We start from the raw sequence: 24,962 nt of genomic DNA, 5'->3' as shown, positions 1-24,962 counted from the left end.
TCCAAGGCTGAAAATTTTATTGTTAGCTTCGCTTTACTCAGTAACTTAGTAATATGTCCAGAATTAAAATATTAAACTAAAATGTTAGTTTGTTAGTTAGTCTGTTTCATTTATTTAATTTATTTAACTCATTTAGTATTAGGTTAACCAAATATGTGTCAAATATTGAAGCATAATAAAGGAAAAATTGGCTAAGAGGCAGAGATATTAATAGACACTTGTGAGATAATATACTGACCTCCAGCCAGTCCTGCCACACATTATAAATAAGCAACATTTAAAAATCAACACATACTTTAACTTTAAAGCAGATGAATACAGGATTGTCAAGATCTACTAAACTATTCCATCAAAATGTGCAAAAGCTTCACGCAGCTGCAGATGGTGGAAGAACTGATGGCACTGGGGAAAAAACTAAATAAAACTAGTGCTGATTCATCCCTTTCGGGGGAGAAACAGCAAAATCCTTTGACTTTGCTTGTGGAAAACATGGTTCTCATTTCAAAAGGAACACCATCAATGGGGTAAGATGGCAACTATCAATCTTTCTCTCAGAGGTTTCACTTAGTGATTGTTTCAAGAAACCAGAGTGACTTTGGTGTTTAAAACAATACCCATAAATCCAGACATGCCAAATGTCTGTTGGTCTAGTTTTAGTTATCCAGTCAGACAAATTCTCCTAAACATCTTGAATATGTTACAGCACTGAACATCAGGCTCAGACTGGATAGATGAAGTGCACAGGCAGCGGTTATCCAACCCACTGACTTCATATGATGTTTCTGTACTGGCCTGCTTCTTTTTCCTCTCCTTTTACCCCCAAAGTTTAGTTCCCAAATTTAGTCATAAGAAAAAAATCCTCATAATGTTTCCATTATGAGGTTTGAATTATGAAGTGAGATGGCCAATGGTGATTAATGGTGTGTTACTGGTCTGTGGGCTTTTTTTTTTTTTTAATTTATAGCATTAAAATATCTATGCTGAGCCCAAAAAAATGTCAGAGATGATGAGCAGCAGGATCTCCTTTGTCCTGGACAACATAAAAAAATTAGGTAAATTTTGGCTTTACACAGCCAGCTTGATGACCACTACAGCATTGTCTTCATAAAAGGTGGTACATCCTTTCCAAGAGGGTGTAATAAACCAAATCAGCTATGTTCTCAGTAGCATCCAAAGTCAACAGCATGCACTTACTCCACTCCCAGACACAATAATTCAGTATTTTCATGCAGTAGCTTACCAGGAATGTGAGTGAGGAAGTGGGTCTAAACGACTCTAAATAACACAAAAAGCAAGAGCAAATCATGCAGCAGCTTTTTGGAGGAACGATACATCTTTAACTGTTCTAAAGTGACAATGCTCTTATGATGAATCAAAACTATCAGAGGTCCAATCAGGGCTAATGGCTGCTGTTGAGTTTGATCTAAACATTAGATGTAGGTCTTATCTCAGAGACGATATTCTCCATTGCAGCTGGAGGTATGTCAGCATTTTCCTCCTTTTTATGCGTTGGTGATTCACCCAGCTTCAGACAGACAGAGTGAGGGGAGCTTTGCATGACGGCTTTGATGTTATTAAATGAAACATCTGCACACGGGGAAAAAAAGAAGGAGAAAGAAGAACTGACGAGTGAATGAAAACAAGAAGGAGACACGTGACTAAGGTTTAATGAACTGAACAAAGTAGATTTCCAAAGTCATTAAACCTCCCGTTAAGGACATCCCAAGGTCAGTTTATGCTATTTTATCTTAAATTAGCCACAGCGATGGCGACCCTGAAAAGCTCGCTCTCATCCCTTTCTGTATGCTTTCTTTCAGTGGCTGACAAATTTTAGATGTGCACACAGATCAAAGATATTGTTTATAATGGGACCACAGTGGGTTTTATCAGTGGTTGCAACAGATTTTGTCCATTTGAAAGTCTTTCATTGGGTTTATAGAGTGCAGGCACTCATGCAGCACTCACGGAGCTGCTTTCATCACTGATTATACATAAGAGCATTTTGACAATAGACTATAAAAGCATGAGCTTGATGCTCTCTTATGTTTGGCAAATTACAATGAGCTGCAGGAAGGAAGAACAGCAAGAACAAAATGTCCTGAAACATTAAAAAAAAATGACACGTTTAAGAGCTGAAAAATTGAAAACCACAATCAGAAAATGACAACAACAGAGCGAGCCAGCCACCAAGCAGGGCAGCAGAGGGCAGGAAAAACACAGGCTGTCAGGTTTGGCAGACGGATCCACAGCATGATTTTAATGTAAAAATCACCAGGAAGTATCCAAAGACTGTCTGTATCATTTAAGAAAAAATGTATATGGTCAAAAAGAATTAGTGAAGTCTGCTGTAAAACAGTGTATTCAGTCAAGGGAATAAGGGTTTGGAAAAGAATTAGCAAGGAACTGAGAATAAATTGCAGTGACATCATAATTCAGGATGACTAGGGGGTAGTACTGGCATGAATGAATTTTGAAATTAGACTCATTGTAGCTTCTTTTATTTATGCTGCTTGTCCATCCATCTATTTATCCATCCATCCATTCTCTTGTGCTTATCCTTATCAGGGTTGCCAGCAGGCTGGAACCGATCCCAGCTACCATAGGGAGAGGGGGGCGGGGTACACCCTGGACTGGTTGGCAATCTGACGCAGGGCTAGTTGTTGATAGGGCTAGTAATCTTAGTCTTAGCATGTCTGACATCTGATTGTTTATTGTCAAGCAAACATCTGTTGCAAAATAATTCAACATAACAATTTTACAATTTTGGTTTTAACAATCATACAGTTATACAACTACCGAACTTCTCTTTGTTGCATATGTTACAACAACTTGTTCTTCATTTTAACAACATGTCTCATGTTATTGTTACTTTTTTATTCAGTTTTTATGGTAAGTCTCCCTTCACATAGAGAAGTACAGCAATGGATCAATTGATGTTTAATAAACAATTTGCTAATTAATATTTATTATTTATCAGTCAATTAGCAAGAATAATTGTTATATTTCCAAGTTGTGGAAAAAAATTACCCTGCAGTATATTTGTAATTATGCTTATGGATAATGATCAGATAAACATAGAGGTTGAAACACTACAATAATGCAATGCAAAAGTTGTTTTGTACTCTGACACAACCACAGCTGTTTCAAAGTAAAATGCACATACTATGCATAACTTATGCTGCAAAAGTATTGAGGTAACTCCTGCTGGCAGATAGTACAGCAGATAACGTGTGTGTGTTTTTGAAGCACTTTCCTCCAGCCTTCACTGGGTTTTACTAGCTTGGCTCTGCATGATGTCATTTAAGGAGCTCGAGCCGCTGTCTCATATTTCTGAAACACTTGGCGGCTTGTTGTGTGCAGAGTGTCCAGACAGCATGATTTTTTACCAGTTAGTGTCAAGCAGGTTTAATCAAAATGATTACTGTGAAAAATAAGTTATAGTACTAAAATAAGTTTTGATATCATCTAATCAGTGTTCATAGTGTTGAGGGGGAGTTGTAGACTGAAACGTGCGCTTAGATCCCTAAACCCTGGCTCCTCCTCTAATTCCTCAATCAGAGCTTGAATAAAAGACACCTGAAGCCCATTGCTCAATCCCCCCTTGGCTTTCGGGTTGTATTTTTGTGGGGAAGTTGATTTATTATACACTCATTATCCAAAGTATGTTTAGTAACTCCCTTTTTTGTTTTGGTTCCTGGTGTTTGTGGACCAGTGGAGGTTCACCCTGTGGTGACCCTATGTTTTGCTGCCCTCTGCTTGATGGTGGTGAGTAAGGTTGCAGCAATTAAGGTGGCAAATCAGACTGTAGGAGAGTGGACCCCAGATACAACACCCCCCCTCCTCCTTCACACACACACTTGTTTATCTCTGCTGCTGTCTTGACTAAACCTCTTATTGTACTATAGTTTAAGGCCATGGACACTCGCTTGCCTGGCTAGCTGCTGTTAACTATTTTAGTGCTGTAATTGTAGTTTTTTAAGAAACATAATAAAGTAACTTAATGATTGAAACTCTGTTGTTTTTGTTTGGGCTTTTTCTTCATTGCAGCTCCAATCTCATTTCTTGATTTCTTTATTTTTATTCTTTATTTGTTACTTTTACTGTCAGCTGGTAATATAATCAAGCTTTAGCTTATAATTTAGATTAATATTTCCAAAGGTGCAATTCTCTGGTTAAACACACTGGTAAAAATCCAGACATTAGTTTTACTTTTTCTCCATTTTATATTAACTGTTTTTAGTTTTGGGGCAGAATTTTATTGATTAAATACATCACTTGCTGCCTTTTCAGGCTTTACATCTTTCTTTTTTTTCTTTTACTTGTCATAAATTATGAAACTGAATGCTGTCATGGATGAGGATTTATTTTTATGTGAAGTCTAACCACACAATAAGACGAAGGTAGAGGTATTAAGAAAGAAAGTGGCTAGATAAAGATGAAAGTTGATAGATAAGAAGAAGGGGACACAAAAGCCTCTTGTGCTATAATGGGCTCACTGTCAATAGTATAATTTGCACTGAGGGTACATTCAAAACAGATGTCCTTCCAGTGTTAAGTCTTACACGGGCTCCCCCTGCTGGGGAAAGTGTGTAATAACTGCAGAAGCACAATAACCAACAATCAACCAAAGCAATTTTAATGATATTTATTTGTCATCAAACCCACATTGCTGGGATGTATGACACCATTATGGAGTACTTTTTATGAAAAGGTGGAAAGCCTTCTGTCTACTGTATAAAGCTATAAAGTATACTAGCATCACCTAAAACCAGTGTTGAGCAGTGATTTAACATCAACAGAGTTAAAGTAGACCTATTGTGCTCATTTACAACTCCATTTTTATTTTTAGACTTTACGAGAGTAATGCTGGGCCTATGAGCAGCTCCTCAAATAAGCCACTTAGCTTACTTCTTCTACCCTTCAAGCTAATGTTCTTCTGGTTGGCTACCACTCATAAACAGAGGTCAGCCAGTCAGAGATGTCAGAGATGTGTACCTGAGGTTACTATATTAAAGATATTCCCTTTAATCAACATTATACCGAGCCAATAGTAAAACAAACAGCCTGAAACTGAGTATTTAAGGAAGTGATCAGGATAACTTTTACATAAGCTGATATTATTATTTAATATGAGCACTTTAATATGAAAATGATAAATCATGCAACTGATCTGATTTGACTGATTTCATTTAAAAACTGTAAATATGTCTTTGTTTCATTCCATGAACATACCTGAAAAATGTGACAAGTTGTCAGTTCCACGACATGTATTTTTAATATAAAAAAACACAAGTTATTAAAGTTATTGTCACAGCTTTTTTTAAAGACACACATTTCAATGTGTTTTGTATTAAAATGAGAAGCTGCAAGGAAATTAATCAATTGCAAGTTATAGGTAATATTTTTTCCCGCTAAAAACATTTCTCTTCTTTCTGGAGTTTTCCTTGTTCTTCCTGTGGAGCCACTGAAGGCGAGCTCTGTCTGTTGTGCCCTGGTTGGCTGATGGGAATGTCCGGTCTGGAAAAATCTCCTTCAGTTTGCTCAAGAAAAACATCTCCAGCTTTCGACCAGCCTGAGCCACCTCTGAGTCTGGCTGCACAGCACAAGGAGAGAAAAAAGAACCCACAGTGACCTACAATGAACTAGTTTACCAGAGTAAAGTCATAAATATTTCAGACCAAGCAGGTGCAAGGTGATCCTTCCAGCTTCAAAATCAGATTTCTATTTTGGTTAAACGTATTTTAAAATACCTCAGCACTTACTTGATTACCATACAGTTTACACAAATATCCACGTTCCCATGGCATATTGTCTATAACCATGTACTCAGCACTAAGGGAAAAAAAAATCAAAGACTACAGACTTCCTCCAATATACATTATAATAACTGCCTTGGCTGTAAACTTCTTCATTCCTGCTAAATTTAAGTAGTAAATCCAGTCACATCTGCGATACCGCCTGAGATTTGATTGATACTTGATTTGCAGATGAACACAACCTTGACTGGCAGGCCCCATGTGAAGAAATCAACATAGAAAGGGGCCCAGCTTGCTGATACACGTGGAACTTATCTCTACAGACTGCAGTGCAGGAATAACTCAATTATACCAGAAATTAGGTCAAAGTGGGAAATCCGCTCATATTCCTTACGTAATTGAAAGTAGCACAGTTCCTGAACATCAACAAGACATCATCAACAAATTGCTCAGCAGTGAAGTAGTGGAGAGTGTTGCTCTTGTCCAGTTTCCTGCGGATCACTGACAGGTCGATGGGCCTTTTGATGATCTGGTAATAGTTTCGAGCCTGGCACACGAGAGCATAGATTTGATGTAAGATCACAGAGGTGGAACATTTTACACACTCAGTTAGGTTGGAAGAATTTCCTATATACAAATATGCACTGTATATTTAATCCGTTTGTTGCTCATGTATGTTACATTACTGCTGAGGTGATTTGTTGTTGTTGGACTGACCAGAGGGCTCACAGGTTCATGGAAGGGAGCACTGAGAATTTGACAGTATAGCAGCAGAGTCAACTTCTCACATTTCTGCAGACAAAAGAGCAAAATCAGTTCAAGCTTCTTTACAGTGGAGCACAACACGGATTTATTACACCGGATAAAGGCGAGTGGTTTGTGTAATAAACAGTGATAACTCTCATGTGACATGCTATTTTTGGTCATTTATGGCCCAAATATATTTCACACAGGAATACTTTATTAATACTAGACTGTGTCCTTTAATTATGACAGATATTATAAAGTGTTATTAATTATGGTTTTCAATAAATGGTAAATGGTTCTTATACAGCAACTTTTCTACTCTATCAAAGCGCTTTGCACAGGAGATTGTTTGCTTCAGAAAAATCTGGACGCAATCCACTTAGTTTCGTGAGGGAGCAGTCTGGGCAGAGGGGGCAATAAACCAAGCTGTTTTCATCATCACTTTGGCCATTAACTGTCTAATACAAAGCTTCTGCACCAATAAATATTACAGTTGTAAGTCTGTTAATCATTGTTCACCCCAAACTGGACTGAAAAACTGCAATAAAATCAAAGCTTAAACCTTAACACATGTATATATAAAGAGAAAGTCATAAATGAGTCTACACAACTTAAAATTGTGTGGATTCTTGCCCCACCGGTGGATCAATTTCAGTTAGAGAGTAGCACAGTTAATAGTCCTTTAATTTCACAGTTAGCGAGTGAACGTGTGTGCGTGACCTGGCGTCTTCACACTCTTCCCCAGGCAGCTCTCTCACCAGAACTAAGTGAACTGTTTCCTGATTTTTCTGAACCAAACAATCTCCTGTTGTATACTTTGTAAGGATCAACATTCAAAAAGCAACCAAAATAAATGCCATCCTCACAGCAACAGAATGAAACTAAGCAGTATAGCTGTACTTTCTCCCTTTAATTTAGGAATTAAACCAGCTTACCCTCTGGTCCAGGTTGGACAGTGTGTAAGGCGCCTTGACTCCCTCGCAGGAATCCATGATCTCACAGTCGTAGGCCTCCACGGGCTCCTGCTCACTTCTACACAGAGTACACACCCAGTCACCTCTGTGGGATACACAGGACCACAGTCCATGAAAAAATACACTAAACCCACATATCATATATCCAGTTTTGTATGTTCACACAGCACTTACAGCGGGAAGCTGCTGAGAGGAGGTATATGACAGCCTATGTGATAAACTTTGGGGCAGCGGTCACAGCAGAGCAGCTCTCCTCCGTTCAGACAAACAGCGCAGAAATCTTCACTCTCCTCAGTCCCAGCCTCAGCTCCAGGCTGCTGGGTGGATGAGTCGGCCTGTTCTCCCAAGCATCTAATTTCACCTCTTTGATCTTCACCATCGTCCACTTCGATTATATCAACCACACTTTCAACTTCATCCTCCAGGGGCAGGCATTGATCCTGATCTGCTTCTTCCTCTGGATCCAGTTCGATAACTAGAGTCTGCTCTGGATCTGGATCCAGATAAAATGCTTCAGATTCAGCTTCCCCATCATCAGATCGACAGTCAAACAGGATGTAAGGCTGATCTGGATTAGAGTCACAGTCAAAGCCTGAGTCCTGCTCTGGTTCTCCAGAAAGGGAGCTGTCAGGACAATATGGTTCAGTCCAGGATGTTGGACTGAGATCACATGGCTCTACTGGTTTAGGCTGGAATGATCCTTCAGTTAGCTCCAGTAAATCTTCCTCAGTTTGACTGAATCCATTCTGTTAGCAGAGATCAAGACACAGAGGTAAAAAATAAAAAAGGAACTTATCTTTGTTGTACATGAAAGTGTTTAGACCTTCAGCTCTGTACCTGTTCAGAAATATTTAATGACACATTGTCGCAGAGCTCAGCTTGTTTTTGGCACGGCAGACGTTGCAAAGACACCACAGGCTGCAGTGATGATAAAGACACAGACCGGAAGTTCAGACGCTCCAGGCTCACTACAGGTATGCAGGAATTACCCAGAATCCTCTGGGCCTCTGGGTGAATCCTGTGAAAATGAAGGTGTCTTATGGCAGTGTCTTCAATTCCATTACCAAGATCATTTTCAGCATAAAGTCTTAATGAGGCTAAATTTCTAAACCAGACTCACCCAAAAATGGAAAATCAACACTGTTAAAGAAATAGTTCCGCATTTTCCAAGACTTTGGAGGAGTTCATTGATAGGGCTAGCTTTTAAATGTGATTATCAAAGGTTAGCATTAAGTGTGTAAAATTCATAAGAACATTTTAAATTTTATAAAAGTGTCTATAAACTGGCTGTCCAGCCTGTAACGTACCAAAGCATAGATTGGTTTGGATAAAGAGAACTTTAGGTTCATCCATTGTTCTGTTGTCATCCTTTAAAATCAACGTGGTTTTACCACAGCATACTCCCTTTTTTTTTTTTTACCTTAATCTTCTCAATAAAGCTTTCACACTCTTGTCTGGAGGCCTTTCCCATTTTTCAGATGATGGAGAGGTTGCTTTTGATTTTCTGTCATAAGACTGGTTTGGCTCCTTTTCCATCTCACGGAATCCAGTCATGCTGACCTATTTTGTTTAGAAATGAAAAAAAAAAGAGACTTTGCATTATTTTCATCTTACTAAAATCCCATTTACTCATCTCTCATTTACTACTAGTTGTAGTGATAAATCCCTCCTTCTTTAAAACATTGTTTACATCTATATTACATGTTCTGCCCGGGGGGTTGGTTCCTCTGCTGTGGTTGCGAGATTTGGACCAGTCTCCGATGGCATGGCCTCCAGTGCCAGCCTTACCCTACACTTGGCTACCCATGGTAACATGGTGGCTCGCCTTTGTGGGAAGTTGCCATGGCGTCTGTGAGGCAAGTCTGCCATCTCCAGGAGACTGGGCCTCTTGGGGTGAAAGAACAGAAGAGAAAACAGAGAAGAAGCCGATGGTTTAAAATCTTCTGTGTGCTCAGAGTTTGACAGTGAAAAAAAAGTACAAGTACAAAACCATAAAAGTGGTAGATTAAGAATCATCAATGTAACACTAACATAACTGCTCATTTGCACAAAGAGTAACGTTTACAACACAAAAAGAGATGTTATGAGCATAACAAAAAGTGACATCACATTAACATACAGAAGGAATCAGCTATAAGGTGAATTATAATCAAAAATTACCTCAGTATGAAGGCAAGTGATGAAAAAACAAGATGTCTGATTCAGAAAGTCAGGTGAATGTGTCCTCAGGTGGATGTGAGCTGAGCAGGAGAGGAATAGAAATGTTCCATGTGTCCAGTGTCAAGGGGAACTCAAATGATTTGATTGGTGGAGTGATGATTCAGCCTCAGCCCCCTGATATTTCAGCACAGCTCACAAATAGAAACTGCAAACAGGTGTTTAATATTTAATGTGTTTTCCAAGTAATCATCTGATGCCTTTTTGTCCAGTAGGTAAAAGATATATTGAGGGTGTAAAAATAAAAGCTCTGCATGTAAATCAGCTATGAAAATATTTGTATATTGTAAAGCCAAAAACAATGTGACAGTGTGTGTGGTTGCTAATAAATCTGTAGCTCTATCAATGGTTGGCCACAAAATAACCCCTATGCTTTATTTTCAAACTTTATTAATGACATAAAAAGATTTTATTTTATTTATTTATTTTTGAAAAAAAGCTTTGTTTTGTATAAATGATGGAATTCCTCTTTAATGTACAAACCAAAGTCTAAAAAAGTTGGGACACTGTTCCAGTCTGCTTTTATTTACAGTTTTGCACAATTTGCAAATCTCAGATTTCATTTACATAGAAAAGATATCAAATGATTAAGTTGGGGGAAACTATAATTTATCGTAAGATGATTTTGAATTTGAAGGCAGAAACACATCTCAACAAAGTTGCATTAATGAAATGAAAAGTTAATATTTGTCTAAAATCGGTACATTTTCTTATTTTAAAGATTTAACGCACTGTCTACATTCTGATTGTTGTGAACAAAATATGGGTTTTCGAGGTATTACAACTATTGCATTCTGTTTTATTTGCATTTTACACAACAACCAAATGTTTTTGGAACTGGGGTTATAAAAAATAACCTTTTAAATTTTGAAACACCAACATTGGAGTTTTTGTCTTATATCAATTCATGTATCAGACTCTAAATAACTGATTCACTGTCTTATTTTACTATTCCTGTTGGTGGAAGTTAAGATAATTTAATAAAACATCTTCTATATACTTTATTAATTTAGTAAAGATTTTCCACAATCTGAGGGCCAGGCAGGGGCGGATCTAGAAGGGTGGGGTGGCAAGTGCCACCCTAAAATGATCTCTTGCCACCCCAAGTGCCACCCTAGTTTTGCATATGACAGTGTTGTATAGTAAGACAGCATTAACACTTTGAACGTAGTTACAGTTAACAGTGAATATAAATGCTAAAACTGAATATATTGTATAGTGTTACCCCCTCCACCATTTACAAATGGTTCAGCCCATAGCGCAGCCCGGCTTTTTTCTTGTTTTCAGTAGCGAGCAATGCTTATGATTGTGCCAGCGCACATTTTGAGCAACACCATGGGAATTCCAGATTTCACACAGCTGGTTGGTTGTTACACTCTGGAAATGGAATGAAGGTGAATGTTATTAACCCTCTGGGGTCCACGGACACACTGCACCTCCAAATCACATGACTGATTTAAGCTGATGTTGTTTGGTTGTTTGTTTGTTTGTTTTAAAGCATTTTCTAAGGACAGCTCTTAAACAGTAAAGAAAGGGAAAATAGAGCCAACCAATTAAAAAAAAAAAGTCAACACGTGTGATTTGGTTGTTTAGGAAGAGAGGAAAGTTTTGGGAGTGACGGTAATGGCAGCGAGACAGAGCGAGAGAGTGTGTGTGTGTGAGAGAGAGAGAGATGTGGGAGATTTGTGACGTGTAGCGTGGAGTGTACAGTTAGTGTGTTGTGTTGTCTTGTGTAGTTAGTCTGTTGTGTAGTCGTTGTTTTGTTTTGTGTGTCAGTGAGGGCACTAATGAATGTCACAAAGGCACATTGCAATGTAAACACTGTCACTAAGTAGAAAACCAGCGGAGTGATACACCTCCTGTTGTCAGGCCTGCAGGTTTATCCCTGTGCTGTTCTCCTGTCTTGTGGTGGACACACATTTTTTTTCTTTACTGACACACATAATTTGTCAGGCATCTTATTGCAACACCTTATTGTTCTCTCATTTTAGTTGAGTAATATTTTTAAATAGTTGTACAAAATTTTTAAAAAAAAGGCAGGTGTATTGGCTGCATTTTTAGATAAATAGTTGTATATGTTTACAAAATGTGTGCATACGTTTTCAAAATGTACAATTTATATTTGCTGTTCAAGTTATAAAAATAATTTACTCAACATGTCTGTGTTTTGTTTTTTTTTTACAGTAAAAAAAGATACTACTAGGAGTTTAAGTTTTTTGTGTGATTTCAGATCAGTAATATTAATACAGTATGTCAATGAAAAAACAACTACATTCAGACACATGAGGTTGAGCTGAAAAGAATGATACCAAGCAAGGCAAGGGGAAAAATAAAATGAAACAATTTGAAGGTGAAATACAAATGTAAAATCAAAAGGAGTCAAAAATGGCCGATTATATTTTGGACCTCAGAGGGTTGATGCAAGAAATCATAAAAATTAGGTTTAAATTTTTGTTCATGACAGTGCAGATTTCTGACATTTTGTGTAATTTTAGCATGTAAAAATTTGATTTTTTTTCTAACAAAAAACAGTGTGAAACTTAAGTTAGACCTGTGTTTGTAAATGAACAAGTTGTGTAGCTTTCTGGATTTTATACTTATTGGGCTACATATTTAGTTATTATACAGGCTATACAGTACATAACATCACATGTTTTATGTAACTAAAGTGTTTAATTATGTGGGCTACAGAAAATAATTAAGTTATAGACTATATTTATATGAAAAGCGTGTATACTTACATATTGTTAAAATGATTCAAATGCAGTAACCATCTGCATATGTGTTTGGGAAAAAAAGGCTTTGATTTTGCCACCCCATTTGATTTCTTTGCCACCCTCATGCCACCCTAAGAAAATTTCTCTTGATCCGCCCCTGGGGCCAGGCTCTTTACAAAGGCCAGAAAAATAAATTTGAGATGGACTCTTTGACATGATAAGTTTTTCCCCTTTTAAGCCAAATGAAACCACAAGTTTAGAAAGTAAATGTCTCTTTTGTTTGGATTTTTTTGCAGGGCTTTTCTTTTAATCTTTGATAATGCATCGTAGTGTATAGGGATACAAAGTTATATCTTCCCATTATCATTTCTGATCACTACTGGCCCCAGTTGATAGCAGCAAATTATGAGACAGGAATTATAATCAGCTGTGGATTTGGTTGTGGACACTGACAATTGCAGAGTCAACCGATGAGTAAAGACTTCTGTGAAGCCCACTTAATGACTGCCTAAACGGCACATGAGCAGCCGGTTCTTTGTGTCCTTGAATGTCAGGCATGCAGACACTAACACTGAGTCTTGCTCCCACAGTTTGATGATGAAATTTATATTATCCAAGTGGACTGTAGTGTACTCTCAGAGGCGATTTTGGTTATTTTACAACTGTTGTTTTAAACATCGTTATTCATCTCAGCCCACAATTTTACAATCAGTGCATCAGTGAATGTGGAGTAAACGCCCCGAATTCATAAAAACAAACATGTAAGTATCTGTAAAATGTACTTAAAGTATCTCAAAAAATGTTGCAGAAAAATGCATCTGTTCCTGTACTATTGTGCAGACTGTTACCTGCAACGTTCTAATGAGTATTTTATGTGTAATCTAACATGTTTGTATGCTTATCATACATTTTCAAATTAAAATCTTTATCATGGTTTAGTGTGAGTAAAGTGGCATGAAATGGAAATACTTCAAAGCAGAACAAAACTTTGGGACAAGCTTCTACAGAATTATTTATCTCTTATATTAACCTTATTAATTTCCTTGTTTCTGAAATAGAGACAAAAAGTATAACTTCAAACACATTAAATATATATACATAAGACAGATTAGGGATTAATACAAAAAATGTCCTTACTTGTTCAGTGGTGCCGATCTCTAGGGCTGCAAAAACCTGGTGGCATGGCAGAGGTGTGTCTTATCTTCCTTCAGAGGCTGATTTTACACCCTGTTATTCTGGCCAATGACAAGTTACACGCTGTACAATTCACTCAAACTTTGAATAACAGACTGACTTCATGTAAATCACCTTTAACTGTGTCTGTTTGTGGTTGCGTCGCCACAGAAATAAAGCTACGTGGACATGTATGACTACACATCATCTTTAACTGTGTGCACGTGATCCAAGCGTGTGCGTTTTTACTCAGGGTTTATATTCTCTGCATATTGTGTCAGGGTACTGTTTTGTCACACATTAGTGACTAATATTTCCTTTAAAATGGAGCAACATGTAACAGCTGAGTAATTAACAAGTTTAAAGAGTTCAGTCCTTGTAAACTGGTCAAAGATTAACCCCTGAGTGTGGTGCTGACGTCAGATTTGATTATTTATTCAGAGTGTGTACAAATCATCACTATAATTGGCAAACACTATGAAACTGGTATTAAAAGGGGTGGGGCAACAGCTTACTAAGGTAATGATGAAGAAGGGGGAAAAAGCACCATATTCAGTTTGTTTCAGTCATTTAAATCTGCATAGACAGAAATGTAAGCAGAGCGTGTCACTGACTGACAGTCTGCCACATAATGATTTAGTTACGTTATTGTTTTATATCTCTAGATTGGTGGGAGAATAGAGTCTATAGGATACTGTGTTTTTAATCAAAGACCAGCATTACTGTCATTTTCTTTTGTAAGTGCAATATTGTTGTTTTTAGTTTTCTTTTGCCTAAAGATCTAGTTCTTTTTTTTATTTCAATAGTTTTGGTTTAGCTGTAAAAAACTCTAATAATCTTGTTAAGGACATTATATAAGCGCTCTAGTCTGACTTTGATATATGATGATTATATGTTGAAACAGTTATTATTATATAGTCTTGTAAGACTCGGCATTTCACTTTTGTGCTCTGTGGAGGACATGAGTCTGAGACCACTACATCAAGCCCCATGTGTGGAATCTATATCTGTATGGCAGGCAGAGGTAGGAGCGAAACACAGAACTCAGAAACAAAGGGATCAACTAAAAGAGGCAGCTTTATTTCCTGGAACACGACACCCCCCACCCCACCCCCCCACCCCACACCCACCCACCCCACCCCCAAAAAAATGAAAAATTCTGAAACTAGAACCTGGGAACTATAAGCTAGAAACAAACAACTACCAATTAACAACCAGGTAGTTACGAGGGAAACACACGAGGACCCACACAGCAAACGTGGACGACGCCACAATGAGCAGAGGGAGACTGAGGACAGGCTACCCAAAAACAGGAAACAGATGGACCAGACACAAGAGGCCAGGGGAAACGAATACTGAGGATCACAGGGAGACCACAGAAACAAGGCTAGGGAGACAAGTGCAAAAACACTGAAGATGGAGAGAAAGGGCGAGAGCAAGCAGCAGAGAGTGAGAGTTAGGGACAGAGAGACACGTTGAAAAATAGTCCATTTGTATGATCCCTGTACCCTCCATTATTTATTAATCTGATGGCCCTTTTCTGTATTATAGTTATTGTTTGTGTATTACTTTTGTATGTGTTTCCCCAGACCTCTACACAGTAGCTCATATACGGCAGTAGTAAAGCACAGTATAATATATGCAGTGCTTTCTGATCCAATATTTGCTTTGCTTTCCCCAGGACGGCAATGCCCCGTGCCAGTTTCCCTTGAACATAAGTAATATGTGGTTTCCAACAGACCTTGTGGTCAATGATCACCCCAAGAAATTTTATTTCATTTATTCTTTCTAAATATACATTGTCAACACATATTTCTACTTTGATATTTTTCTTTTGGTTTCCAAACAACATAAATTTGGTTTTATCTACATTCAATGATAATTTATTTATATCAAACCACTTCTTTAATATCGTTAATTCCTGTGTGATCATCTCCAAAACCTGTGGCAATTCCCCACCTGAACAAAATATATTTGTGTCATCTGCAAATATTACAAACTTTAAATTCTGCGAGACTCTGCAAATATCATTTATGTACATAATAAACATTTTTGGACCCAATACTGAACCTTTTGAAGCAATATGCATCAAATTAGATTTATATTCATTTATTTGTACATATTGTTGCCTATTGCCTAAATAGCTTTTTAACCAGTCCAAAACCACTCCCCTAAACCCGTACCTTTCCAGTTTTTTTAATAGAATTTCATGATTAACAGTATCAAACGCCTTCTTTAGATCTAAGAAAACTCCGAGTGCGTACCTCTTATTATCTATACATTCTGTTACCTCTTCCATTAAGTCTATCAATGCCAAAGTTGTTGATCTGTTGTTTCTGAACCCATACTGACTATCTGTCAGTAATTCATGTTTTTCCACAAAATTGTCAAATATTTTTATGAAAAGTTTTTCCAGTATCTTAGAGAACTGGGAGAGTATTGACACTGGTCTATAATTTGTAAAATGATACTTTTCACCTGTTTTGTAAATTGGAGTAACTTTAGCAACTTTCATTTTTTGTGGAAAAAACCCTTTTTGAAAAGACAAGTTGAATATATATTTTATTGGTTTTACTATACCATCAATAACTCTCTTTACTGTTACCATATCAATATCATTCCAATCTGTACTGGTTTTGTTTTTAAGTCCTCTAACAATGTCATAAATCTCTTTCTCTTCCACTGCTCTTAAAAACATTGAGCTTCTATTCCTTTCAATATCTTCATCAGTGTCCCATTCTATTCCATCAACCTTTATTTCCTCTGCCAGTTTTGGCCCTATATTTATGAAGAATTCATTAAAACCATTTGGTATGGTTGAAGGGCAATGTCAGAGAGAAAGTCCTTTGGGTTGAGCAGGACCAGACGGAGCAGGATGGAGCGGCAGAGTGCAGACCTCCGGTTCTGGCAGAGCAGGACCAGACTGTGCGAACACCTCCTGGGAGACGGAGCAGGACCAGATGATACAGGCTAGGGCTGTGCAGGGTACACAGAAAGGCTTAGATTGATTGCCACACTCGGGTAGACGGGGACCCAGTGGCTGGGGTTCAGGTTCTGGTGTCCCTCAGGAGACAGGCAGGCAGCAGCGCAAGGGTGGTGTGGAGTCGGCAGCAGGCGGTATTGTGATGGCAGCGTGGAGTTTGTGGCAGGTGGCGGCGTGATGGGGGCATGGAATATGTGGCAGGTGGCGGCATGACGGCAAAATGGAGTGCACTGCAGGTGGCAGCGTGGAGTCAGTGGCACGTGGCGGCATCTATGGTATCAGAAAATTTTAGAAATTTACAATTTCTGTAGATCTTAGATTTCTTCCATTCATCTAACTCCAATTCTCATGCAATAAAAATTAATTTTGCCAAAAATCCATAGAAGAACAAAGGCCGTATCATTATAATCCATCACATCATTCTGTGATTGAACAAAACATTGCTACAGAATGTTTGTTTGTTTGTTTTCCAGTCACTGTACATAAATGATCTAAAGAAAATATCTAAATAGTTTTTTCTTCTGGGTCTCAGAAGGATATTCATGAATTGTTTTTGTATTAATTGTATAGTGATTAGTAATTGGTCAAATATTTATCATTAGCTTGTATTTTCAAATATACAGTGGGATGCAAAAGTTTGGGCAACCTTGTTAATAGTCATTATTTTCCTGTATAAATCGTTGGTTGTTACAATAAAAAAAGTCAGTTAAATATATCATATAGGAGACACGCACAGTGATATTTGAGAAGTGAAATGAAGTTTATTGGATTTACAGAAAGTGTGCAATAATTGTTTAAACAAAATCAGGCAGGTGCATAAATTTGGGCACCACAAAAAAAGAAATGAAATCAATATTTAGTAAATCCGCCTTTTGCAGAAATTACAGCCTCTAAACGCTTCCTGTAGCTTCCAATGAGAGCCTGGATTGTGGCTGAAGGTATTTTGGACCATTCCTCTTTACCAAACACCTCTAGTTCATTCAGGTTTGATGGCTTACAAGCATGGACAGCTCTCTTTAACCCACACCACAGATTTTCAATAATATTCAGGTCTGGGGACTGAGATGGCCATTCCAGAACGTTGTACTTGTTCCTCTGCATGAATGCCTTAGTGGATTTTGAGCAGTGTTTCGGGTTGTTGTCTTGTTGAAAGATCCAGCCCCGGCGCAGCTTCAGCTTTGTCACTGATTCCTGGACATTGGTCTCCAGAATCTGCTGATACTGAGTGGAATCCATGTGTCCCTCAACTTTGACAAGATTCCCAGTCCCTGCACTGGCCACACAGCCCCACAGCATGATGGAACCACCACCATATTTCACTGTAGGTAGCAGGTGTTTTTCTTGGAATGCTGTGTTCTTTTTCCTCCATGCATAACGCCCCTTGTTATGCCCAAATAACTCAATTTTAGTTTCATCAGTCCACAGCACCTTATTCCAGAATGAGGCTTGTCCAAATGTGCTTTAGCATACCTCAAGCGGCTCTGTTTGTGCTGTGGGCGGAGAAAAGGCTTCCTCTGCATCACTCTCGCAAACAGCATCTCCTTGTGTAAAGTGCGCCGAATGGTTGAACGATGCACAGTGACTCCATCTGCTGCAAGATGATGTTGTAGGTCTTTGGTGCTGGTCTGTGGGTTGACTCTGACTGTTCTCACCATTCGTCGCTTCTGTCTATCTGAGATTTTTCTTGGTCTGCCACTTCGAGCCTTAACTTGAACTGAGCCTGTGGTCTTCCATTTTCTCAGTATGTTCGTAACTGTGGAAACAGACAACTTAAATCTCTGAGACAGCTTTCTGTATCCTTCCCCTAAACCATGATGGTGAACAATCTTTGTCTTCAGGTCATTTGAGAGTTGTTTTGAGACCCTCATGTTGCTACTCTTCTGAGAAAATTAAAAGAGGAGGGAAACTTACAATTGACCCCCTTAAATACTCTTTCTCATTATTGGATTCACCTGTGTATGTAGGTCAGGGGTCACTGAGCTTAACAAGCCAATTTGAGTTCCAATAATTAGTTCTAAAGGTTTTGGAATCAATAAAATGACAACAGTACCCAAATTTATGCACCTGCCTGATTTTGTTTGAACAATTATTGCACACTTTCTGTAAATCCAATAAACTTCATTTCACTTCTCAAATATCACTGTGCGTGTCTCCTATATGATATATTTAACTGACAGGAAAATAATGACTATTAACAAGGTTGCCCAAACTTTTGCATCCCACTGTATATTTGCTTGATGTAACATGAGAATTTATTTGCTAAATTGCTATAACATGTAGAACCCATTTAATTCTATCAATATCAGACTACAATCACATTAAACGTATTACTTTTTTGTTTAATTCACAATTGTCTTCTTGGACTAAAAAAAGTGAATTTTCATTTGACTCTTGTGTCGTTTCTATCATCAATCAGCAGATGTCGCTATGGAATTGTTGCACTTTGTATTGTTGGGGCAAATCTCGCACAAAATCGCGTTCGTTCCGAATCCCGTTCCTCTTTCGACTAGCCTCCAAGATGGTAGGTTCTACGTTTTATCCCTGTCCATCCAAATTGGGTTAAATCTACTTCCATCCTTACTTACCTGTATAAAATAATCCACTTTAGATGGCGTCTTATAATATGCTGATGTTATAGGAATAAATGTTGGGTGTTATTGCCGTTTTTTACTCATTTTTGTGAGGACTTTGATGGGTTCGCTGTTTGATATGTCGCTTCTCCTGGGCCTCGGCTCTAGTAAGGAACCCTACAGTTTTATCCACACGCAGAAAACAAACACTTTTAATTTTTTAGCAACGGTAGTGAGAGTTAAATGTGCAAGGTGGTGGTGTAACCCTGAAACAACCATTGGCATAAAGCGTTAAATCTGCCGGTAAAGACAGTGGGCTAGCATTAGCCTCCTAACTGCTAGGCAGCATGCAAGTGCTCGGAGACACTCTGCGTTTTACTTTAGCGTTTCTGTGGGGAAAACATGCTTCTTATACTCGCTTTATTACAAATTGTTAGCAGACTGACATCACAGTCGACCTGCTGGACTGTTAATTCTGTTGCTTGGCTAGACGTGAGCTAACGTTTCAAATAAACCTTATCCGTTAACAATAACTGCAAAATCTTTGCTCACAGCCTACCAAGAAGTCCAAGACCAGGAAGCTTCGAGGACATGTCAGCCACGGACATGGTCGCGTTGGTGAGTATAATTTTATTTTTTTATTTTAATTGATAAGATTTTCTTCCACGGACGATATGGAGATGGAGTAAACGTTTACCGACTCTCTTCACAGGCAAGCACAGGAAGCATCCTGGAGGTCGTGGTAATGCTGGTGGCATGCATCATCACAGAATCAACTTCGACAAATAGTAAGTCACTCATAATGATCCCAGTGAAATTTGAGTACAATGTGACTTGTGTAAAGTGGAACTCAAGTAAACCCGGCTTCCCTGTATTTGACCAGAAAAGTCTTTGTAGGGTAATATGTCTAAAAATACTTAACACAAATTGTATGCTTTGACTCAGATATTAAAGTCAGATGATGTCCCTCAGCGTTGCCTGAAATGATTTGCATGGGTTGTTCTGTTGTTTTCCATTAGAGATGAAGCCAGGTTTTGTCACTATAGCAGTAGGCCTACGTGATATGAAGAAAATCTGATATCGTAATATTTTCTTTCTGTTTCACGATATATGATGTATATTACGATGTTTAAACAATCTCCAAAAATAAATTATTTTCAACCATGTAGGACCTAAAATTGCACAGGTATACTCATTCAAATTTGGGCTGCCACAAACAATTATTTTAATAGTCGACTAGTCACCGATTATCTTTGTGATTAGTTGACTAATCAGATCGTGTATCCGTTGGATGTAAAACGTACAGCTTATTGCACCAGCATGCTTCTGCTCTTATATAACTAACATTGGCTTACAGCTTGAAGTGTTAAAGGTTTGTGATAACAAAAAATAAAGACAAAATGATAGTTTATTAAACTTTTAATGAAATTTGCAGATTGTCTGTGTTCGCAGCATGTGGGAGAGAAATACGCACAGTGAATTGCATGCAGATAGCTTAATATTGCCATGGCAGTTTATACTCATTGTTTACGATGAAGGTATTTTAACCATCATGCGTGGAAAAACTCACAATACATCAAGTATATTCAATATATCGCCCTACCCCTTTATAGCAGTAGTGTTTCCCAGGCAAGGTTTTTCAATTTATCATAGATGGTCCCAGTTCTGCTCTGCAGCCCTGGTGAGCTACAGCAGAACAAGGACTACTTTCACTCATAGCACTGAAGGGCAGTGGATATGGAGTATACCCAGGGGTGCACATAAGTGGTCCGCAGGTGCGCATTCGCTGTCAAAATAAAAGACGCGCACCAGATAAGAAGTTGCAACGTGCGTTTGCGAACATATAAAAGGCACTGTTTTTGTCCGCTAGAGTGGGATTTTCACGGCATATTCTGCACCACATCTCTGCGCGTTCATCATTTGTTTGAAGCCAGCTCACCTCCTGCAACCACTTTTCCGAGAATGCGCACTTCTTTTGCGGTTCAGACTCCTTCTGACATTTCTTTGGAGGTGGAGGAACACCAAAGTAATTGCTTAAAGGAGCTTGCTTCTTTGACATCTTTAAGAGTTCTAAACAAATGTCTGTCCTCCTCCAGAAAATCTTATGTACGTGCGTTGCAACTTCTTATCTGGTGCGCGTCTTTTATTTTGACAGCGAATGCGCACCTGCGGACCACTTATGTGCACCCCTGAGTATACCTGACAGACAGAAGAGAGTTGAGATCGACTGGCCAAGCTCAATCAGCTTTCTGTAGATTAATACCTAAACGGCTGTATTTTCAAAATAAGAGTAAAGAGTTTATCCAGTAAATGAGAAACAAGTCAGACCATCCCCACTGTGGAGCTCTATTACTCAGCCTAGGTCTACTCAGTGAAAACGGCCATGCTGTATTTTATTGAAAGATATGGAGAAGAGTGCACTGATAATCTGTATGATGAACACAAAGTATTTATTCAACTTTTTCCCTGTTTGGGAAATGTGATCATCTGCGGAACACATTTATGCAGGGTTAGTTCTGCTGTCCGGTTAAAAGATGTGCTGATTAGTTTTTACCTGCTCTTAAAAAAGGCGGTAGGAAGAGAAATGCACTTATCTAATGTTTCTATAGAGACTAGAGTCTCATCTTGACAGACATCACTGTCTTGGTGTGCTTGAGTCCTCTTAGATTAAAGACTGGTCCTACTCACCGACTGGCCTCTCCTATAGTCCAGTCATCCACATGGACAGTTACAAACACTTTAATACACATTGCTGATGCACCTGTCACATTGGAATTTGTGCGGTAGTTTATAGTATTCCACTAAATTTGAATGTCAAAAGTGAACGTTAATTAAATGTTAATATTTAAAATATTAGTGTTTGTTGCTCTAGTTTAAAAACATTTGATTTCATTTTCTTTCCTCGTGTTTGCCCTCAGCCATCCAGGATACTTTGGTAAGGTGGGCATGAGACATTACCACCTGAAGAGGAATACCTCCCACTGCCCTACCATCAACCTGGACAAGCTGTGGACACTGGTGAGCGAGCAGACCAGGATCAACTACAGCAAGAAGCCCGATGGACCCGCTCCCATCATCGATGCTGTGCGCGCTGTAAGTATTGCCAAATGTTGCCATTATTAAAAATGTTTTCTCATGAAAATGTCTCTAATCAGCAGTTTTTGTCATCATTGAACCTTTCACATCTTTATGGATCTTGTTGCTCTACTTCACTGTAGCTTGGAGTAGGTGGTGGCATGTTGACTGGTCAGCATTGATTATCACTTTAGGAAATTGGATTGTTTTCTTGTTGAGCTGCTGGAATCAGGCATCATAAACTGGGGTTTTTGTTTTTGTAAGAACAGGTGTCCTTTATACAGTTGAAACATTCATAGTAGAAATTTAAATCTTTTTGGATTGGTTTTTGAAGAATTTAGTCCATAAGTGTACCTGGTGTTAATAAGGGAGGCTTAAGACTTTTTGATCTTATTTCATTTTTCTGCTTTCAGGAGTCTGTTTTTTGTTTTTGTGGGGGGGGGGGGGTTTCCTCCAGTTTACACAAGTTTAGTCGGACATTTTGATTTTTAAAGAGCTATAAATCCTCAATTTGAACCCTCATGATTTAACCAGATAATTTTCCCGTCTTCAGTCATTGAAAATAATTTTTTGTAAACAGTCATTATATAATAATTACTCTTTTCTATTTAAACTTGACATTTTTGTGTTATGCTGTATATTGCTTAGTGTGCTCACTTAAGCACGCTCCCTTCTTACAGAAAGTTACACTGGGCAACTCTACCTGATGTAACCCAAAAGTGGATTTGTGTCTCTAGGCTAGAATTCAACCAGCAACCTTTTTCCTTGCAAAGCCATTTTTTTTTATTTTTTTTTTTTTTTAAACCATTACACTATTATTCACAATATATATATATATATATATATATATATATATATATATATATATATATATATATATATATATATATATATATATATATATAATTTTTTTTTTTTTTTTTTTTTTTTTTTTTTTTGATGTTTGAGTTTTGTTGGGTCGACACACTGTACTTCACTAGTGTGGTTTTGCTTGTAGTAGTTAACAGCTCATCTTAGGTTGGCTTAAATGTCGTATTTTTAGCTCTTAGTCTTATAAGAAAATATTACAGTGTATTGTCAAATAAAATAATGATCTCCACCTGTGCTTTACTTCGCAGGGCTATTACAAAGTCCTGGGCAAAGGCAAGCTGCCCAAGCAGCCTGTGATCGTCAAGGCCAAGTTCTTCAGCCGACAGGCCGAGGAGAAGATCAAGGCAGCGGGAGGAGCCTGCGTGCTGATGGCATAATGATCCTGTCTGTGTGTTTTTTGCAGAAATAAACTGTATAAATGGAAACTCTGTTTTGTGTGTGTGATTTCCCCCCCCCCCCCCGAAGTTGAAATTTGATTGCCATGGAAAATGAAGTGAAGGCTGTTAATTTTGATTGAAAGGTGTGAGGAATGGAGGAAATGTCTTCATGAGGAAATCACCTGGATCCTCAGCACTGTCGGTTTTGTCCTTGCAAAAAAGCTTTTTGATTACTGGCCAAATTGCAGACTGAACAATCTTTTAAAATGCACAGATTTCCTGTTTTTGTTTTTTAAATATAGGAAAAGTTAATTGTTTATAATGTTTTCCTATGAAACTGTATCACAGGAAGTCAGCACTACATTGAACACATTAAAGAAATGGTAGGTGAGTTCTTTCTGATAACGGCTTGGCACGTCATTCCTATTGGAGGTGAAATGTGTATATATATATATATATATTCAAATTTCTAAGGTACTTTTTTTATATAGTGCTTAATTAGCTGATTTTAAACTGCTGTATTTAAAAGAATTTTGTTTAATGGGGCTCGGTGATACCCAACACTAACTACCAGACACAACAGCTTGTTTTGTACTCTGAAGGCCCAAAATGGTGCATCTGACAAAAAGGTATGTATAGAATAAAACGGTCGGGTCCGGGTTGTTTTGTTCAGAAGCCCGGGGTCTTTTGGAGTGTAATTTTTTCATAGTTAGATGCCTAGCTGACAACTGTATAAAACAAAAACTACACACAATATTCGAAGCACATAGTGCACACTGTGGGAATTTACGACTGTGCGTAAATCCCCCCTAATATTGGTATGATCCGAGCTCAGGCACTAAGCGACTGAGCGAGGGGGCGGGGGAGCTGCTGCCTGTTGGAGAAGCGCAGCGAGGCAGACAGGAGAACTGAAGTTCGACCAGGTACCAAATCAAATCATTCGTACTGTACAAATAATGTAAATATGACGGTGTATCACGAAAGATTGATATCAAACTGATCACTTGACCCATATTACGTTACTTGCTCTTCAAATGAATCAACAAATGGCGAAATGAAAAAAAAGAAAAAACTCTGGTAGATGTTAATTTATATATTATGCTTTGTATGTTGTTCAGTATACTTCTATGCAAAAAAAAGAGGAATTTCAATACACAGCAGTATATTCATAGCTGAAACCAGATATTTACATACACTTTATGGAGAACACAAGAACATTTTTTTACTGTACAACATCAATTTAGAGTAAACTTGTTTTGTTTTCGATAAATAAATATTGAAATATCTTTTAATTAGTTAAATGTCAGAATAAAAAGAGGGAGCTGTTTATTTTAATCACTTTCATCAAATTTAGGAGTACATGTACACTAAGTTTATTGTTAATTAATAAGAAAACTCCAGACGATTCCATTCTGAGCTGAAGAAGCTTCTGATAGGTTAGTAGAGTCCATGTGAGTAAATTGGTGGCACACCTGTGGATGCATATAAAGCAAAACACAGAGC

At 38.1% G+C, this 24,962-nt stretch overlaps 2 protein-coding genes and 1 non-coding gene across 5 annotated transcripts; 2 read left to right on the top strand and 1 right to left on the bottom strand.

The window, feature by feature from the left end:
* Window positions 1-4,630: 4,630 nt before the first annotated feature.
* On the bottom strand, window positions 4,631-13,631 carry LOC102082122 (E3 ubiquitin-protein ligase TRIM33). 3 transcript variants are annotated; one of them, XM_025908563.1, is made up of 10 exons: window positions 13,549-13,631; window positions 9,638-9,842; window positions 9,179-9,362; window positions 8,898-9,037; window positions 8,315-8,495; window positions 7,652-8,223; window positions 7,439-7,562; window positions 6,474-6,548; window positions 6,151-6,303; window positions 4,631-5,593 (listed from the first exon to the last, which is right to left on the bottom strand). In XM_025908563.1, exons 3-10 carry the CDS (start codon window positions 9,344-9,346, stop codon window positions 5,390-5,392), a joined length of 1,617 nt encoding a protein of 538 aa, XP_025764348.1. In that variant the 5' UTR covers window positions 9,347-9,362; window positions 9,638-9,842; window positions 13,549-13,631; the 3' UTR covers window positions 4,631-5,389. The 3 variants fall into 3 exon arrangements, with proteins under 3 accessions (XP_025764348.1, XP_025764350.1, XP_025764349.1); XM_025908564.1 differs by lacking the exon at window positions 4,631-5,593 and having other exon boundaries at window positions 5,610-6,303; window positions 9,179-9,364; XM_025908565.1 differs by lacking the exons at window positions 9,638-9,842; window positions 13,549-13,631 and having other exon boundaries at window positions 9,168-9,313.
* Window positions 13,632-16,737: 3,106 nt separating this feature from the next.
* LOC100702758 (60S ribosomal protein L27a) lies at window positions 16,738-23,507 on the top strand. Its single transcript, XM_019361675.1, has 6 exons — window positions 16,738-16,842; window positions 18,984-19,088; window positions 19,692-19,755; window positions 19,850-19,925; window positions 22,056-22,230; window positions 23,331-23,507. The coding sequence occupies exons 1-6, from the start codon at window positions 16,753-16,755 to the stop codon at window positions 23,457-23,459; spliced, it is 639 nt and encodes a 212-aa protein (XP_019217220.1). The 5' UTR covers window positions 16,738-16,752; the 3' UTR covers window positions 23,460-23,507.
* LOC112847619 (small nucleolar RNA SNORA3/SNORA45 family) lies at window positions 21,743-21,873 on the top strand. The gene has a single exon (XR_003221255.1). It is a non-coding gene; the product is annotated as a small nucleolar RNA SNORA3/SNORA45 family (small nucleolar RNA).
* Window positions 23,508-24,962: the final 1,455 nt, after the last annotated feature.

The sequence above is a fragment of the Oreochromis niloticus genome, linkage group LG7, assembly GCF_001858045.2.
Source record: "Oreochromis niloticus isolate F11D_XX linkage group LG7, O_niloticus_UMD_NMBU, whole genome shotgun sequence".
Taxonomy (NCBI): Eukaryota; Metazoa; Chordata; class Actinopteri; order Cichliformes; family Cichlidae; genus Oreochromis; species Oreochromis niloticus.
The sequence above is the reverse complement of the archived record's forward strand: the minus strand, read 5'-3'. Positions and strand labels throughout refer to the sequence as shown.